This window comes from Danio aesculapii, chromosome 19, assembly GCF_903798145.1.
Source record: "Danio aesculapii chromosome 19, fDanAes4.1, whole genome shotgun sequence".
NCBI lineage: Eukaryota > Metazoa > Chordata > Actinopteri > Cypriniformes > Danionidae > Danio > Danio aesculapii.
Window position 1 is genome coordinate 25,353,775 of NC_079453.1, and position 18,981 is coordinate 25,372,755.

General features: G+C 35.1%; 1 protein-coding gene across 2 annotated transcripts in view; it reads left to right on the forward strand.

Annotated features, from left to right (window-relative positions):
* The first annotated feature begins 1,478 nt into the window (after positions 1-1,478).
* smad10a (SMAD family member 10a) overlaps positions 1,479-18,981 on the forward strand; it is a 65,216-nt gene continuing 47,713 nt past the window's right edge. The window contains exons 1-2 of one of the 2 annotated variants that reach the window (XM_056479261.1): positions 1,479-1,796; positions 10,722-10,967. In XM_056479261.1, coding sequence (XP_056335236.1) covers positions 10,731-10,967 — 237 coding nt within the window. In that variant the 5' untranslated portion in view covers positions 1,479-1,796; positions 10,722-10,730. The remainder of the gene's footprint in view (positions 1,797-10,721; positions 10,968-18,981) is intronic. The other variant, XM_056479259.1, reaches the window with a different exon arrangement.

Consider the following 18,981-nt stretch of genomic DNA (forward strand, 5'->3'; position numbering starts at 1 on the left):
GGCCGGTGAGTGTAGTTTTGTAGTGGAAAGAAAATATAATACTCTTATATTGTTGCAACAGAAAACAGAATTATTATATATATATATATATATATATATATATATATATATATATATATATATATATATATATATATATATATATATACCTAGTTTTTATTCCCCATGTAATTAGGAGTTTCATAATAAAATGCAGACTGAGTTTGAAACGCTCAGTTTAAGTCAATAGAAGTGTTTTTAGATATAAAATACAACTTAAAAGGAAAACTGAACTTTCCTTGAAATGTATGGCATTATAATTGAATCAGCAGTAAAATCTTAGGTATGCACATGTCTTATGTAAATAGTAGATGCTTTGTAAGAGGATATGAGATAGGGCAGATGAAGGTGACCTCTGGTATTAGCCGAAAGGGAGAAGGTTAGTAAAAGATTCAGGACAGGTGTAGGGTCAAGGGAGGGAATCTATCAAGAAGGAAGTTGGAATTACATGAGGGGCCTCCTAAAAGTCACTCTGTTGATGAGAGATTAAAGACAGATTGCTGAAAATCACATGACTGTGACAAGTAAAATGAAAGAGGAAAAGCCTGTTGGACTCTGTTCATATATGATGGTGACAGTATTTGAAACTTGACTTAAAACGAATAATGCATGATGTTTTAAACTGTTCAGGTAAATTTATATTTTGTGTCTGAAGGTCATGAACATGCTAGAAAATCTGCTTTAAGTCATCTTAGTGCTCTTTAGACAAAGACTAATGTAACTGTAGAAGTTCAGATCTGTTTAATTCAGTTCAGTGAGTGTATGAGCAAACTATAGGGATAGTTCACTCCCCAAAAATGAAAATATACGTAGCATATTTACTCCCTCTCAAGCGGTTATAAACCTTTATGCATTTCTTTATTCTGTTGAATACTAAAGAAGATATTTTGAGGAAAGCTGAAACCATCGACCTCCATAGTAGGAAAAAAAATACTATATAAGCCAATTGGTACACGTTTACAACATTCTTCAAAAACAGTAAAAAAAAATCATTACTTTTTTTCAAACAAGTTAAAGTTGAGTAAATGATGACAGAATTGTCATTATTTTAGTGAACTATCCTTTCAAAATGGTTCATGTTACAAATTTAATTAATCCTTATTTTAAAATCACATAACTTTTTTTATTTAAGGTTAAAATTAAAAGTAAATCTCATTTTTTGTTTATACTTCTAGTACTTATGAGTACTGTTGTATATGTAGTCGATTATTAAAGCTGTCTGTAGGCTATTAACAAGAATATGATACAAGTTTTCTAGTGCCTATTGCATGCACGCTAGTCTAAAAGTAGCCCTCACTGGCTGTTGTAAATTTCAATCATCGATGGAAACTGAGCAGGGTTGAATGGGGCGGGGTGATCTGATACGGGGCGGAGTAATCTCAGCGGCGCCACCTTAAAAAAACAGTCGCGCCGATATGTCAATCCAGACGCGACCCAGACAGACCTCGGCCCGGGGGCCCAGCCGTGAGAGCTGCGTGCTGATTGGCTGAGCGCCACTGTCCTTTTGAGACTCGGCCTCCCATTGGATAAAGCCGACCGAGACGCTCACGCGCACAATGTCTACCCGCTTTTGTTATTGTAGCGAGCGCGAGGAGAGCGGGCAGGATGCGCGGACGGAGACAGCGAGCCTGATAGTCCGGTATCGACTCCGATAGACTCAAATTAGATGCAGGAGGGGGAAGGAGACGAGGATTTCTACCTCTCCGTCCTTGTCCAGAAGACTGCTTTTTGCTATTCTCTAAAAACACGACCGATGTGTGAGTATTCTTACATTCTTGCGATCGTTTGAATAATTTTTAAATGCACACCGCAACAGTCGAGACCTTATAAGAAACCGAGCGCTTCGGCGATGCATTGAAGGCATATTACGTCAAAGGCGTGCCTGCTCGTGTCGTAATAACTCATCTTTGCCCTTGTCTGAGCTTTGAAATATTTCGTAACTGTCTAGCGTTTTGAATACTGTCTCGAGACGCTGACATACCCACCCTCTCACAGCAAGTTCACGATCAAGAGGCTGGGCATTCAACAGTTCACCTTCACCGTATTGATCAGACTAGTTAGCTGGAACGCATAAAAGGTTTGCATGTCATATCAACTGCTCATATCCAGCAGGAGCTCATGAAATGTTTAGACGGCGGACTCGATGACGTCATGTGACCAAATATGGCATCTGCGCCGCTGCATTTGTTTGCCCGCAGAGCAGTCAACAGTTTGGCTTTAACTTTGCATGACATTTTATGAACACCGCTAACTGCGGGGATGTTATTGTACACTATGCTGGAAATGTCTTGGAAAAGGGTTAAAGGCAACAGTTTACCTGAAATGAGAAAAATGTATTGATTTACTCGCCCTCAAGACATCAGAAATGTTGGTCACATTTTTTTCTTCGGTAGTATTTGATGTAGTCTTTGGTGGTTTTATAAACTGCTAGTCAGTGGCTAGTGCTATTATGGCAGTTGAGGAACACATTCAGGCTAAACTAAATGAAAACCCATGGTTCCTGATTATACATTGAGGTATTATGAAGCAAAACTGTTGCTTATTATATACAACATTATTACCATTAATCCACAGCCTTGGTAGTGAGCCCTGAGTGTGCTAATAAACTCACAGGTGAGCTCGCATGTTGTTTGTTTTAGTGAACTGTTGTCTTTTATTGTTCATCAAAATGGATATTTTGCATTTGATGCTTCATCTTACACACACACACACAAAAAACAATTGTACACAATTGTAATTGGGAATGTTGTCTTTTTTACAGATTTCCAACATTTGATAATCTTGTTTGTGACTATTGTGAATGTGCTCAGGACTGATTACAGCAATAATGTAGTTTTTTTGGGTTTTTTTTGCACAGAGTAATCATTTTGCTTCAAAAGACTTCAATCTATCGCCAGGAGCCACTGATTGATTTTGGTTGGAATATTTGTATGTGTTTTTGACTCTGCTAATAACTTGAGTTTTACAAGTACACTGAAAAAAAATATTCAAAGATGATTCCTTGGATTACCTCAATTTTTTTATGTTAAATGGTTGTAAACAATTTATTTGGGCTGAATTTAAACAAACAAATTAAGTTGAACATTGGTCAATTTAATTTGTTTGTTTAAATACAACACAAATAAATTGTTTGCAACAGTTTTGCATGCAACACGTTTTTCAGTGTATCCAAGGACAACGTTTTCAGCTAAAAGACTTTATTGTTCGACTGAAGAAAAAAGCCACTGAATGCTAAAATCAATCATTTAAATTCAAATTTTCATTTTCATCCGTTTAAGATGTTGAATTAGACTTACTATAATTGCCTTTTCGTGTAATGTAGACATTCTAGCATGTTAAATATGTTGATCAGGTCTTGTATCTTATGATGTCACCAAACACATTGGTGTTTCATCATACTGTGATGGCTAAAGCTGGATTTGGAACTGAATGTCCTCTAGAATCAGGCCGCCATGCTTTCTCAAATACACTGTACTATATATGATGAAATAACAGAGTAATACACCCAGATAGGAAGAGCAGAATAATGCATGAGCGTTCCAGTTAAATCCTAGAAGAAACCCCTTTTTCAAAGATTACAGTGTATGAAATCAGTTAGTTCATCTAATAGTCTTGTACGTTCTGTCCTAATGCAAAGTTGTTCCTCTGGTGCTCTGCCTCGAGGGCCACTTGCGCAGACATGGAGAGCATCACTGAGTCTGATAATAAGGGTCTCAGAGAAGCTCCCTCCAGATTAGATTTGATGATGCTCAGAGATCTGAAGTGTCAGGATCCGTCAGCGCTCCACCAGCTCTCAATTACCACTGCACTCCAGAAATCTTGCACTTTTGCACTTGCAACATCTCATGCTAAGATCACAGGGGTTTTCATCACAGGACCAAGAACTTCTGGTCCTTATGTGCAAAACACAAATTCAAATTTGTCACGCCAATGTCCACTTACAGCATATGGGTTTTTGAAGTGATGTTGCATTTTCAATGTCACGTGACAAAAATGTATATATTTAGTATTGTCATCATTTAAAATGCAGTACATGGTTAAACATTTCTTTTTATTCCATGGACCGCTTGCTATAAACTGCCGTGTCAGGCCCGTAGCCAGCCTGGTGTAAGGGGTGGTTCTTTTTTCTCAAAATATGGACCTTTTTGCAGTTATTTGCCTCATTTTCTATTCAGTTATGATATTTAAGTACTGCATTTTAGTGACATTTTAAGCACTATTTTTAGCTGGCTAGCTCGTCGGATGGTCATCATAACCACACTTTTTAATGTAGCAAAATATTTCCTAAAGATTTAGAATAAAGAAATATGAATAAATGATTTATTTTTAATAGACAAATTTATTACATCATATATCATTAGAAAAAAATAAGAATCTGCTAAAGTTTTAAATGAACCACTGTAGTCTATTGTCATTTATTAGGCAAATAACAAACTAGTCAGCAAGCTTGTTTTGAAGTTTCTTCCGTCAGAATTTGGCCATTTGAATAATAACAAATTTAAACATAAAGATAATAACAGAGCTTTATCATTTGTTTAGCCACTCTTGTAAAAAAGTACATTTGATTTGAAAATTTATGGATAACAACAATAGCCAAATTAGTATTCAAATAAATTTAATTTGGACCGTTTTTGGGTCTTTACTTCTTTTTATTAGTCGCTTTTTGTTTCAAAAATAAGGTCCAAGATTTAGAATAAAAGTTACTTTTAAAACGTTTTCTCTATTTATAAACAATACAGTAGCGAAAGATGACTTGACTCACATCTGATTGTATGTTTTCTTGCACATCTGGATGTTGGACTATTCGCGATTGCGAACAGAGAATTCTGCTTGGTCGTAAAGCCTTTTTCAATGGTCTATTTTCACAATTTATGATGGTGCAGCAGTCAAAATAAGACAAATGAGCTGATGTATGGGACAAGTTCGGGACCTTTGTCTTTTGAACCACCTGAACCACCCCTGGCTATGGGCCTGTGTGTTATTAATTATTATTTTTGAGTCAAATCTTAAAACTGTTCTATGGTGTGACCATGCATTTATAGATTAAAGAAAAAGTTATATATTAATAACTTAAATAAATAAATACCTCAGGCCTAATTTTACAGGTTGCTATTTTAATAAACGTCAGTCATATATTTTTTCATCCATATATTTCTAAAAACATGTGCTTTGTTGTGACACTGTTTGCTACTTTAAATCCGGCAACTGCACAAAATCTAGTTGAAGTACCCATTTAAGATCACGTGACTGAAGCCCATGACGTGCACCCAAGTATTTGTCTCTGAAATTTTCACTTATTTTACTTTGGAACTACTATAAAATTGTTAAGTTTTGTTGTTTTTTGGTGTGACACACTGACAGTTAAAAATAGAAGTCCCACAAGTCACAGATAAAAAAAATATTATTGATCATTTCATATAAAATAAATAGCACTATATGAAGATAAGTGTCCAACAATGAAGATAAATTGCTTTCATGCTATTTGTATTCTATTGACAGTTGTTTTTCCTTAATTTTTGCTGTCACATAAGTATTTTTACAGTACTTTTCAGTGAAAAGCAAAAAACGTTAACACTTCAGTTTACTGCTGGTCACAATTCACGATATTAACAAACCATTAACTAGTGCTACTAGCTTAATAAGCTTTTAATTAACCATTTATTAATAGTTAGTAAGGTAGTAGTTGTGTTTAGGTTTTGGGTAGGATTAGGGATGTAGTATTAGATCGTACTTTATAACTATTAATGAACAGTTCTAATAATAGGCAGATAATAAGCCAATAGTTAATAGCATGAATTGTGCCCTGAACTAAAGTGTTACCCAAAAAACAACTGTGAAAGAATTGGTAAAGTTAGAAAACCCTTATATTTTCTCAAACATCAAACAACATAAATGTCAGTTTAAAAAAAAAAAAAAAAAGATGTTTTCCAAAAAAAACCCACAATTTTTACTAGCGCTGCATGATATTAGAAAAATCTAACGTTCATTTTTTTTTGTTATTCTGCAATATATATTCCAAATGACTTTCTATTTCTTTTTGGAAAGAATAGACCATTTTAGATTAGGGGGCGTCACGGTCGCACAGTGGGTAGCACAATCGCCTCACAGCAAGAAGGTCGCTGGTTCAAGCCTTGGGGTCAGTTGGCATTTCTGTGTGGAGTTTGCATGTTCTCCCCGTGTTCGCGTGGGTTTCCTCTGGGTGCTCCGGGTTCCCCCACAAGTCCAAAGACATGTGCTGTAGGTGAATTGGGTAAGCTAAAAATTGTCCATAGTACGTATGTGAATTATTGGGTATGGATGTTTCCCAGTGATGGGTTGGAAGGGCATCCGCCGAGTAAAACATATGCTGAATAAGTTGGCGGTTCATTCCGCTGTGGTGACCCCAGATTAATAAAGGGAATAAGCCAAAAAGAAAATGGATGAATGAATGATGATTTCATTGAGATGCAACTGCAGTGGCAGTGCATCTGCATAAAATCTAATAAACAATATATAAATACAAAAAAGAAAAAGATACAACTGAAATAAACCATGTTATATTGTTTTCCGAGTCTAGCAGTATTCAGGTACAACAATTGAATTGCAAAAATTTAAATAATTCAATAAAACTTATTGTTATTAAAGTTTAGACTTTTAAAATATCCATACAGTCACAAGCCTCAAAAACACATGCAAATCATACATAATAATAATAAAAACTCAGCATTGCATAATCTGCTATTGCGACTATTGCGAATGATCACATTGCAATAGCGATGCTGAAATGATATATTGTGCAGCCCTCATTTTTACTGCCTATTTGTCAAATACCCATATGCATTTACATTTTTTTATGTTAAAACACTCTCCCATCTTCAAGTTTAAAATGCGGGGAGACATCCATAAGCAAGTCATTTTGTCTGTTGGCTGCCTCACCACAGTAAATGCTATTGCTTTTTTTTGGCTTTTTCAGACTTTGCCTGCTATGTTTGCAATTGCATACACTCCTATTACTGCTACTGTACTATATGCGCTAGCACTTTTTTTATTTACATGGTGCAGATGACCTATTACTTCATTAAATTGTGTTGTAATATGACAAAGCATAGTGCAAGGAAAGCTGTATTCCACAATCAAGTGCACTTCAGTTTGGTTTTTCATGGAAAAAAAAAGTCTTTTGGTCAGACTTACTCAAGAGATTTTTAGCAAAATGTAATGAAAACTGAAGAAGGAAAAAAGCAGACGCATCATGGCCACTAATTGCAAATTCATCTCCATTATTAATGTTGATATTTAATTGTGGCCACACGTTGAAAATGAAAGGGAATTAATTTGTCCAACATGACCATAATTGAGGAGACTAATTTACACAAGGTCACCACAATTGAACTAAAATGACAAAACAATTAGTACAGTGTGGCTGGGACTTAACTAAATGAAAGTGAAGGAATAAATTAGTACAATGTGGTCTTGATTTCACATAAAATGAGGGAACAAATGAATACAACATGGCCACATTTTATCTACAACTGGAAAACTGATTTGTACAAGGTGGTTACAATTTACCTAAACAGAACAAATCAGCACAACATGGTCACTATTTAATAAAATGAAATTGAGGGAATAAATTAGTACAATATGGTCATGATGTACTGAAACGAGGCAATGTATTAGTACAACATGTGCACGTGTAACAAAATGCCTACTGTTTCAAAATTGAAAGATAGACTGGGCTGGTATAAATTGGAGGCTGAACATTATTTCAAGGAGTAAGAGTGTATATATTACAAACAGATGTTCTGCAGAGTTTAGCTCAAGTCCCAACTGGATACAACAACTGAACCAGCTAATCAAGCTCTTGCTAGGCAGGCTAGAAACTTCCTGGCAGGTGTGTTGAGGAAAGTTGGAGGTAAAATCAGGCCCTTCCAGGACTGAGTTTGGACATTCTTGCTCTGAACAATGTAAGACATGGGCAGTGGATTTTTGGAAAACAATTTGAAAGTGTTTCTTATTTGTGCAGTCAAGCTAAGAAAAGATTTCATCTTCAAAGGGTTAGTTAATGGGAATGATGTAATCATTTTCTCTTTCTCAAGCCATCCCAAGTCTTTGTTAATCTTGAAAACACTAATGAGGATTTTGATCTCAACTCTTTAATTGCCTGCTCTACCAGATGGTTGACCAAATTTTGACTGTTTTAAATAATGACTGTTAATATCATTTAAAGAATGAATGTTTTAAATAACTCTCAGAAATAAAGGTATGAGAGCTGTCACTGGGGTGGTACCTTTTCAAAAGTTTGTACCTAAAAGATCCATATTAATACCTCAAGGGTACATATTAGTACTGTAAAAGTGTATATATATATATATATATATATATATATATATATATATATATATATATATATATATATATATATATATATATATATATATATATATATATATATATATATATATATATATATATATATATATACTTTTGAGGTACCAATATGGACCCTTTAAATACAAATATGTACCTTTTGAGGTACCACCCCAGTGACAGTTTGCGTACCTTTATTTCTGAGAGTGTACACAGCATTGTTGGTTTACAAAAAAAGAGTAAACACAATCCTGTTGCACTACTAAACTTGATTTTGGTTTTATTGTAAAATAACAACATGTTAAATGAGAATCTGAAATATTTTATTGCATTCTTTAAATAATAAAGTTAATTTAGCATTTACAAATGTTTTATTTTGAATATTTCTTTTAATAAATTGGTCTTACACTTTATATTTTCAGATTTTTCATAGTATATGTACTAACTCAGGTACTTTTACCATAAACCGACATATTAACCATTTGGTAAAGGTTGATATTTTAGAAATGATGGGATGTGTTGAATAAAAATGCATTGAGTGTGTTAACTAGTAACATTTGTTGAGTTAAGAATTGAGTAAAGAAATGCAATACAAACATTTTTTTTCTTAGTGGGGCTGTTAAAGGGTTAAAAAAATACTTTTTGTCCAAAAGCTTCAAAACATTTTTAAAGAGATACAAAAATCATATGAATCAAGGAGTTTAATCCTCCTGCAGTTTTATATGATTTTATTTGAAAAACATTTTATATGTTGAAAAGATTATTTTAGACTTGAACATTGAAACATTCCAGCACTGAAGGTCACAGAATGCCAAGCATGTTTGTTTGATGCGCAAGAACTATATAGTTTTTCTCTACACTCAGCGGGCATGGATGAACGTTGGTTTGTTTTCAAGAAAACAGGTTTAGATGTAAATAATATAAAAAAAAAAAGTTAATCTAGAATGTTGGATTAAGCTTGCTTTATAAAGAATTTGTTAACTCTTCACAAACATATTGAATTTTGTTTTTGAGTGAATAGGCTTTCAGTGAAAGTATTGAAATCCCTAAAATTTGATTTCAAATACCTTTCCTCTGATTTGATCTGATGATCAGTAAAGGTCTTATGGTTTTGGAGCATCATGTGGATGAGTAAATAATGACAGATTTTTCATTTTGGTGTGAACTAACTCTTTGAGACAACTAAATATTGTAAGAAAGTTGAGCATAATTAAAAGTTTATTGAGCACAATTAAAAGTTTTGGCAACAAGTCTGTGTTGGTGTTTAACTATAATGTACAGTGTAGGGCTGTGTGATTTGGGGAAAACATCTAATGGTGACATTTTTGTTATTTTTTTCCATTTATTTATTTATTTATTATTTATTTTTTGACAGATATTGCAATTGCAAATTGATTAACGATTTAATTTTGTAGTCAAGCTTCAGCTCAATAATCTGTAAGCCGTGGCAACAATTCTGCAACTGCTCTATGAAATTATCTGTTTTTGTTCGGTGTCTGTGACTTTGAAACCAAAATATTCCCTTATTACTAATTCTTTGATATAAATATTTTTATTAATGCTTCTGAAGCAGCAGATGCCATAATGCCACTTGTCGGCGTTTCCTGTTTGTTTTCTTTTTTTTGTGAGCACAATTCAGTTGCGCAATTCTGATTTGGCAGAACAAAAGTGTGCTCACTGAATTGTCCAGTAAGGCTGTCACACACAGCTGGTGTTCTGTCGATTTTAATGTAGATTAGTGTGATATTAAGCTGTAATAACGCCCTAACCTACCTAATTCCTAACCCCAACATCAGAACCATTCAAATACAGTGTTGGTAGCATAATCTGATGGGTAGGATAAAATGTCAGGACACCTGTTGTCATGCATTTGCTCTGGGCAGGGAAAATTAAATAATACATATATTTCATATTGCAGCCTCTTGCAATTTAACTAATTGCAACATTTCTAATTGCTATTCGATTAATCACACATCCCTAATTTAGTGCCTATAGAAAATAATTATAACCTGTGAAAATCTATACCTTTACTCCAATTACACCCTGCTTTCAAAAGACTTTCGCGATTAAGCTGTAGATAGGCACACGCTAGGAGAAGGCTACAAAAACATTTCAAAGTCTCAAAAAGTTATTTGGAATGTGATTTGATTTCAGGCTGTATGACAAATAAAGTAATTATTCCAAAGGGCTATGATGATTTTCTATAGGCACTGTATGTAGAGACTCTACTGTACCAGCAATTTTTGTAAAGTGACAGCACTGGCTGTATTTTAGTATGCTAGATGCAGTGTTCAAGAGTCGTGTGTGTTGATGCTGCTGTTCTGTTTCCCATCTGTCAGAGCAGCAGGATGTCCGTGAACCCTCCCAACAGTAATGACGCCTGCCTCAGTATCGTGCACAGCCTCATGTGCCACCGGCAGGGTGGCGAAAACGAGGGCTTTGCCAAGCGTGCCATCGAGAGTCTGGTCAAGAAACTGAAGGAGAAGAAAGACGAACTGGACTCCCTCATCACCGCCATCACCACCAACGGAGTTCATCCCAGCAAGTGCGTGACCATCCAGAGGACGCTGGACGGACGCCTACAGGTGAACCACGCTTTACAGTAATTGATGTTGAACCATTAACATTTGCTTTAAAGCTCTTAGCAGTGATTTACAGGAATCCCTCCAAATGGTAATGCTGAATGAATGAGTCATTTCTGTGTTTGGCAGATTTTTCTTGTCTGTGTTGCTGAGTGTTAGATGGCTTTTTCAGACAGGGATTGAATAGCTGTTGTCAGTGTAAAGGTTTAACTGGACTTGACCGTGCTACATGTGTCATTGGACCTGTTTGGTGAGCATGTGTTTTTGACTACATCTACAGTAAGCCAGATAACATCTAAATATTATCTCCATTCACACTATCCTTTTCAGTCATCTCCCAAAATGTTTATCCATACTGAAACCGTCTCTGTACTCTGTTAAATGCTGGGTTCTACACAATTCCTTCATGTTGTCTCAAACCAAATCGGTTAAGTTAACTTAATTGTTTTTATGAATTTAAGTGAATTGAAAACAAAACAATTAAGTTGTCCCATCCAAAAAGACACAAGAATTGTGTTGATTCAGCTCATTTTTACTAAGTAATTTGAACAAGCAGCAGAAATCTGTACTGCACGTGTTAAGACATAAGATGCTTTAACTGATGTCATTTCCACCTGCCGTTTATTTACTTTCCGGCTTATTGAAACAGTGTGGCAACATGAGCATCCCAAACAGCTGCTGGATAACGTCTTCCATCATTTTAGCTAAATTGTTCAATTGTAGGGGTGCACCGAAATGGATTATTTTTTGGTCGATATCGCTAACTAATTACTTAGATTTGGAAGCCAATAACCGATATATTATAGCCGATAAATATAAATATTTCAAAATGTAATATTTTTATACAGTGAACAACTGATTTTATTTAAAAAACTTCATTAAAGTTTGATCTGAACTTATGAACTGAATAGCCTACTCAAAGCAAAAAAGCAATCATTTCAAAATTGCAAGGTGATTCTAGACCAGAATTCACGATTTCACATCAATCAGCATACCAAAAACAAATGATTTCCTTTTCTTCGCATAGCAAATTAACCTGCAACTTGACTGTTGCATAAAAATAAAAGATCAAAAAACTAAATGGGACTTAATTAACAAACAAGTAAAATAAATATATTTTAAATAAAATGAAAATGAAAGAACTAAGAGCTGAAACCAACTCAAATGTTATTGAATAAAACGTGTTACAGTAATGTACATGTGTACAAATATGTAATGTCTGAAAAAATGTTTTGAGAGGTGTTTAAATAGTTCAGATCCACAGTTCATTTAGCAAAAAAAAAAAAAAAATACAGTAAATATATATTTACTTTATAAATTGCAGCATAAATTTGTCCCATTTGGCGTTTTAGATTCTTTTGAACACATGTAGGTGCTGCTTGTCAATCAGACAACACATCTATGTTTGTTTTTGCTGTCAATTGCGAGAAACATCATCGATAAAAGGTTTATGATAAACCGCTGTGAGTTTGAAACTTTAACTGCTGGTGCTGTGTGATGCGTATGCACATGAAGCGGAGTCAGATTTGTCCTCGGAGTCCGATGTTGATACATCACCTGAGCATGGAGCACAGACGACTTCATGACAAGCGCAGTGCATAATATAAAGACGGAATGTGGCGGAGAGTTGAGAACCCTTATGCTGGATTCAGTGACTTGCACACGTCTCCCCTGCTGCTGTTTGGGATGCTGTGAAGGCTCTGTTGGCTTACTATGTGTGTGGTAATAGCCATCACATGCGCTCTTTATAATCATTATAAATATGATGGTCAAACTAAATACATTCTTACGTCAACAACACATGGCAAGCAACACGTTGATAACAACAAATAATCATATTAGATTACAAACAACCCAACCAGTTATTTGGCACGTGTGCATTGCTGCTATTTTGTTTACACGTGTAATATTTTAAATCCAAAGTACACAATGACACTCAATCAAACATATCTAAAAATGATAAGGAGTATGGTTTCTTACTGAATTAGGCTGCATTTACACTGCAGATCTTGATGGTCAATTCCGATTTTGTGACTGTGTCTGATTTTTTTTTTTTTTTTTTTTTTAATGACCCGCTTACATCATCTTTTAAAAGTGGCTCGGATCCGATTGTCTGCATTTACAGAGCACACGGCAAAGGTGCAATGACTAGAAAAAAAAGAGCAGGCGCTGACTGACAGCTAATAATTAAAGAGCGCTCTTTTCTCCATTTCTGTATTTAATCTGTTCGCAGGGCTTCATTTTTAAAAATTCTTTTTGACAAGTTGTTATTTTACTATAATTTATGAAAGATTTTTAAAATCTTTTAATCTAGGCCTTTTTAAACCAGCAGGCTTTTCAATGGAATGTCCATGGCGTGATTGAGGCAAGTGATGTATGCAATAGTTTTATATTAGTTTATATTGGTTACGTGGTCGATATTGCACGCTCGCGCTCTCTCTCTCTCTCGTTAACGTGCTTAAATACTTGTGCTACATGACAATATGAAAGCTTTTTTAGTCTTTGTGCATTATTTAAGGTTTGGGACTCAGACTTGACGTCATTCGTTATGGTTTTTAATGATGCGGGACTCGCATTAACACGAGGGCACAGATCCGATTCGTATTGGATAAATTTTCACATATGAACAAGGCCTGAATCTGATTTGAGTAAATTGGAATCCATGTGATTTTTTTTTTTTTTAAATTTTTCCTGCTTATATGTACATGGGCTATATTCGATCTGTGCCCCTAGGGAGAATAAAATCAGAATTTAGTCACTTGAACCATGCAGTGTACATGCAGCCTTATTAACGCACAGCAATACCACACAAAGAAAGGATGGACTTTGAAGGAACAATGTGAGGTAAGCTCCGTTAGTGCACTGAACAAGTTCGACCCACGCATGTGCAATGCAGGCAGTTACAATTACGTAATCTATCGGCTTAAGATATCGACATAATTTTGACATCAGACCGATATTTATCGGCTGATAATGATATGGCCGCCGATATATCGAGCATCCCTAGTAATATGACTAAAATGTGTCATTGTTTTTAAAAACCTCTATCGTCATGCTGCGACACAAAAACTGCATTTTCAAATTTACCTACTTTGGAGAACGTTATTAAAAAGATATGTTTTTGTTGCCCGAAAACTCTCAGTGTGGACAGAGGACCAAAATGGAGAGAAAATTATGCATTTTTAAATGAAAACAGAGTGTGGCATGGCCTTCGTAATAGGACACAAACTAGAAACAGACTGATTGATTAGCCAAGCTGATCATTTGGCGGGTATTTGTTTTAAACTATAGATTATTCAGCAGTAAATATGTCCATATCTGTGAAGCTGTAAAGAGCTGCTATGAGAAGTGGTAGATTTGGTTTCTTTCTATAGCCTGGTAGTAAACAGACATTGCGTACCTGTTTTAAACTTTTTAAATTAATTGAAACTTTTAAATTTTTAAGTTAAATTACATTTTAAATGATGACAGAATGTTTTGGTTGAGTCAATGGTCAATTGAATTAAAAGAAATTCTTGCAAGCTATGAAAGATTGCTTCTCCTTTGAGTAAATATTGTGTAAGAAGTAATTAAATTAAACAAATAACCAATTGCCATTTACATCCGGTGCGTAAAACATACGCTGGATAAGTTGGCGGTTCATTCTGCTGTGGCGACCCCTGATTAATAAAGGGACTAAGCCAAAAAGAAAACGAATGAATGAAATTGCCATTTAACTTGATATTTAATAACTGATATACACTCACCTGCCTTTTTATTAGGTACACTTTATACCAGGACCACTATTTTTATCTTCCTTATTTGGCATAAATTCAACAAAATTCTGGAAACATTCTTCAGAGGTTTTGATATGAAGTTGATGCAGATTTGACTGCTGAACATCCATGATGCACATGCTCTATTTAAGTGAGGCCTGGTCACTGGAAGCCATTTGAGGAGAGTGAACTCACTGACATCTTCAAGAAACCAGTCTGAGATGTGCTTTGTGACAGTGCTGGTATAGTAGCCATCTCAAGATGAGCACACTACGGTCATGAAGGAAATAACATTGTCAGAAACAGTACCAAGGTAGACTGTGACATTTAAACAATGCACACTTGGTACTAATGGGCCCAAAATGTGCCAAGAAAATCTCCCCCACAGCACTAGTAGCAGTCTGGACCATTGAAACAAGACAAGATGGATTCATGCTTTCTTTTGCTGATGTTGCAGCAGAAATTCATCAGACCAGACTATCTATTGTACATTTTCATTGTAAAGAGCTGTTTCAGTCTGCTTTTCTTAGCTGACACGAGTGACACCTGGTCAGATCTTCTGTTGCTGTAGTTCATTTGATTCAAGGTTTGAAATGCTGTGTGTACATTCAGAGATGGTTTTGTGCAGACTATGTTGTAACCAGGAATTAAATTAAGAGCGGTTTGAGGGTGTTGACATCAAAAAAATATGTGTTGTGGCCTCCGGAAAATCTGTAACTGATCCAATAATAATAATAGTTCTAAATGATAGTTAATACAAGTATAAATTTGACATCTCATAATGGTTGATATTATTGCCAGTGATCACACCCAGCAGTGATGCGGGAAAATATTCAGTGTGGTCTGAAAAGGCAAATCCAGGCCAGTGATAAGTACTGTAAGTGTTCAAAAGACATTTTTTTTTTGGTAAATCGGATGGTATACATAGCCTAAAGGTGAAGTCAAATTAGACTTATAGTTTGTATTTTAATAGAAATTATGCTTGCACATATGCATGATCTTTCATGCTCAGCCTTTTATCAGTGCAGGAATGCAAACATGTCACCATTTGGCAAAATTGGCAATTTTATGTCAAGTATTTGAAAATAGTTTGTTGAAATAGCCAATCAGAGGTTACTGTATGTCAGAATCGAATCATTATACTTAAAAACACTGAAAGTCAGTTTGATTAATATTGAATTAAACATGAATTTGGTTTATTTTAACCAAAATAAGTATTTTAACAGTATTTTACAAACTACTAAAAAGCTGACCGCTCCCCCCCCCCCCCTGATAGTTAATAGATAATTCATACACTGGCTTTTTGAGTTTCAGTTGCCTTTCTGTCAGCTAAAATCAATCAGGGCATTTTTTTTCTCTGATCACCCATAGAATTGCTTCTCATTGGACACTTTCTTTTTTTCTTGACAATCCTAGTCATGATTGTGTATGAAAATACCAGCATATCTGGAGTTTCTGAAATACTCAGACCAGCATATCTCCTACTAACAACCATGACATGTTCAGAGACATTTAAATTAACTTTCATCTCCATTGAAATTCTTCTTGATCACGTCTGCTTGCCTAAATGCATTGATTTGCTGGCATGTGTTTGGCTGAATATATATATACACACACACACACACACTCACATACATACATACACACATATATATATATATATATAAACCTATATTGATACCTAAAATGAATTCTAATAAATAAGTGTACTAAATAGCTATTTTCTATATTTTAACAACCTCCAAATCCACATTCAAATAAAAAAAAATCATGGAAAGTGCAAGAAACTTCTTAGATTCTATTTGAGATTCATCCTGCTTTCTCGAGTTTTGTATTCACTATTTAAAACCCATATTTCTCAACCACTATATAAACTCCTTTCCCCCTGTCTAGAAAGACTTTCCAAATTGTGTTTTCCTAAATTGTTCACACAATTGTGTTTCCCCCTAATCTATTTGTGAATCCTGCGATAAATAAAGCGAGACAATGTAAATAATCAAGGCATTGTCTAGCGAATAAGCGTAGTGATTGGGTGTTGCTTCGGGGCCTGGCGCTAATCACATCCAACCACATTAGAAAAAAAACAACAAAAAGCATACGGCTTTCATATTGAAGACTGATGCAGTTGCGGCTTCGGCCAATGCTAATAACTTCCTGCCTGTAGCATCAGTGTCCATCATGATTGACGGTGGCTACAAAGAGAAACACTCATCACAAGGCCTTTGACCGTAAACCTCAGCCACCTCAAAGTAAAAGCGGTGGTTTCTATGGAGGAGGACGGCGTCTGAGCAGATTTTTAGCCTTGTGTATGGGCAGAATTTGGAGGGAGGGGTGGAGAAGAGGTTGTGAAGGTTGTTTTGTCTAAAACACAGGAAAGGGGCTGGGTTAACTTAAGGCCGTCTATTTTTTCCTCTGTGTAGAAGGGCTTTGGTTTGATGGTACACTCTATTCTTTTTACACACTAGATGTGATGTTATCCAGGCAACACAAGTGGAAAAAAACTGTATGTGTGGTAACCAAGACTTTGCTGCAGTACAGCTGAAATATTAACTGAAGACATATTGAGGCATCTTTTTTGGCCTTTTTAGAAATTGTGGGAGCATGTGAAGAAAGAGAGACAATAGTTTACCACTGTAAAATAGGTGTATGATATTTGCACACATCCTATTATGAGCTACTTTCAATTAGGCATGGGACGATAACCATTTCAAGGTATACAGTGGTTTGGAAAAGTCAGGGTTTTAAAACTGCCCAAATTTTCTCTTATACCGTTCCTAAAGTATGTGTAAGATTTTTTTTATTTACATTTTTTTTTTCGTTTTTAGGACAACAGTATCTGCAGCAGAAAAATATTCAAAGATGCCATTTTAAATTGTAAAGAAATCTGTATTTTTGAAACCAATGAAGACAACAGAAGTGATTCATTTGAATTATTTAGCCATACTGAATTATTTATCAGTATGTTTACTGCTCCAAAATATTTTAAATCTTTCAAAAAATAAAATATATTGTTTTCAAAGGGGGAAAATGTGTTGTTTTTTACCCAGACCTTTTAAAAACATATTTTAGAGCAGCAATCACAATACCGTAATACTGTGAAACTGTGATATTTTTATCCAAGGTTATCATACCGTCAGAATCTTATACCGGCCCATGCTTACTTTCAATTGCTTTGCAACTTTACAAGTATTTGATTAGTAATTATAATTAATACATTTTATTGATGGATTAATTGATTGATTGATTGTTTTTTTTACTGTGTGTTGCCCCTTGAGGATAGCTCTCCCAAAATTGAAAATGTCCATGCTTTACTCGCCCGTTACTTGTTTTAAAACATTGAGTTTCTTTCTTCTGTTAAACACAGAAGGAATTCTATTTCCCTAAAACTGGCATTGGGGTAAAGTTGGTTTATATTCGCACATTCAGACTTTGTTCTCAATAATATAATTTCAGAAAAGTATTGTTTGCAAATTCTAAATATACTGAAATCATATAATCAGCCAATGACTATAAAATACAACATTGTTCACAGTCAATGAAATAGTGCTATGTTGTTTTGAAGTCATTACTACAGGCTATTTCTGACCCAATATTCAAAGTAACGTTAGAGTGAGAGCATGTGACATGCTATCACTGTTAAAAATGAACAAATGTTCGAATATAAACTTCAGCTCAGTAAAGCTGGTTAGACGGAAGATCGCCGTTTACTTGTTTTGTAATTCAACTAAATAAAGATCAGATCAGGTATGTCCCCCTGACTTAGAGACATACCATTTGAAAACAGGTTATTAATAATAAAATGAACGTAAAATTTTGGATCTCATTCAGCTTTTTCCCCCACATTTAAAATGTCTGCTATGCTCCTGCTTACGTGACCAAGACAACGAGTGACTTTACATTTTCAATTGTGCTCGCTGATCCTCGTACATCACTTGTTTTCTTTTACTTTTACACCTGAACAACCAAATTAATGCTTAGGTCTACTTAACCAAATTTATCATCAACACTGTAAAAGATACTCCATGAACTTGAAAATAGCCAATCTTTCGCCAGACGTTTTCAGTGGCTAAACAACACTTCCGTGCAAATAAACTCATTCATAAACAAGAACGCAATCTACATGAGCTTTGCATGAGTAAAATAGTATTATAACACACCTGTCTGTCGGCGCCAGTGGTGTAGTGGTTAGTCCGTTGACACATACACTCTGGTGCTCACGGCGACCTGAGTTCGATTCCCGCCTCGCAGTCCTATGCCGATCC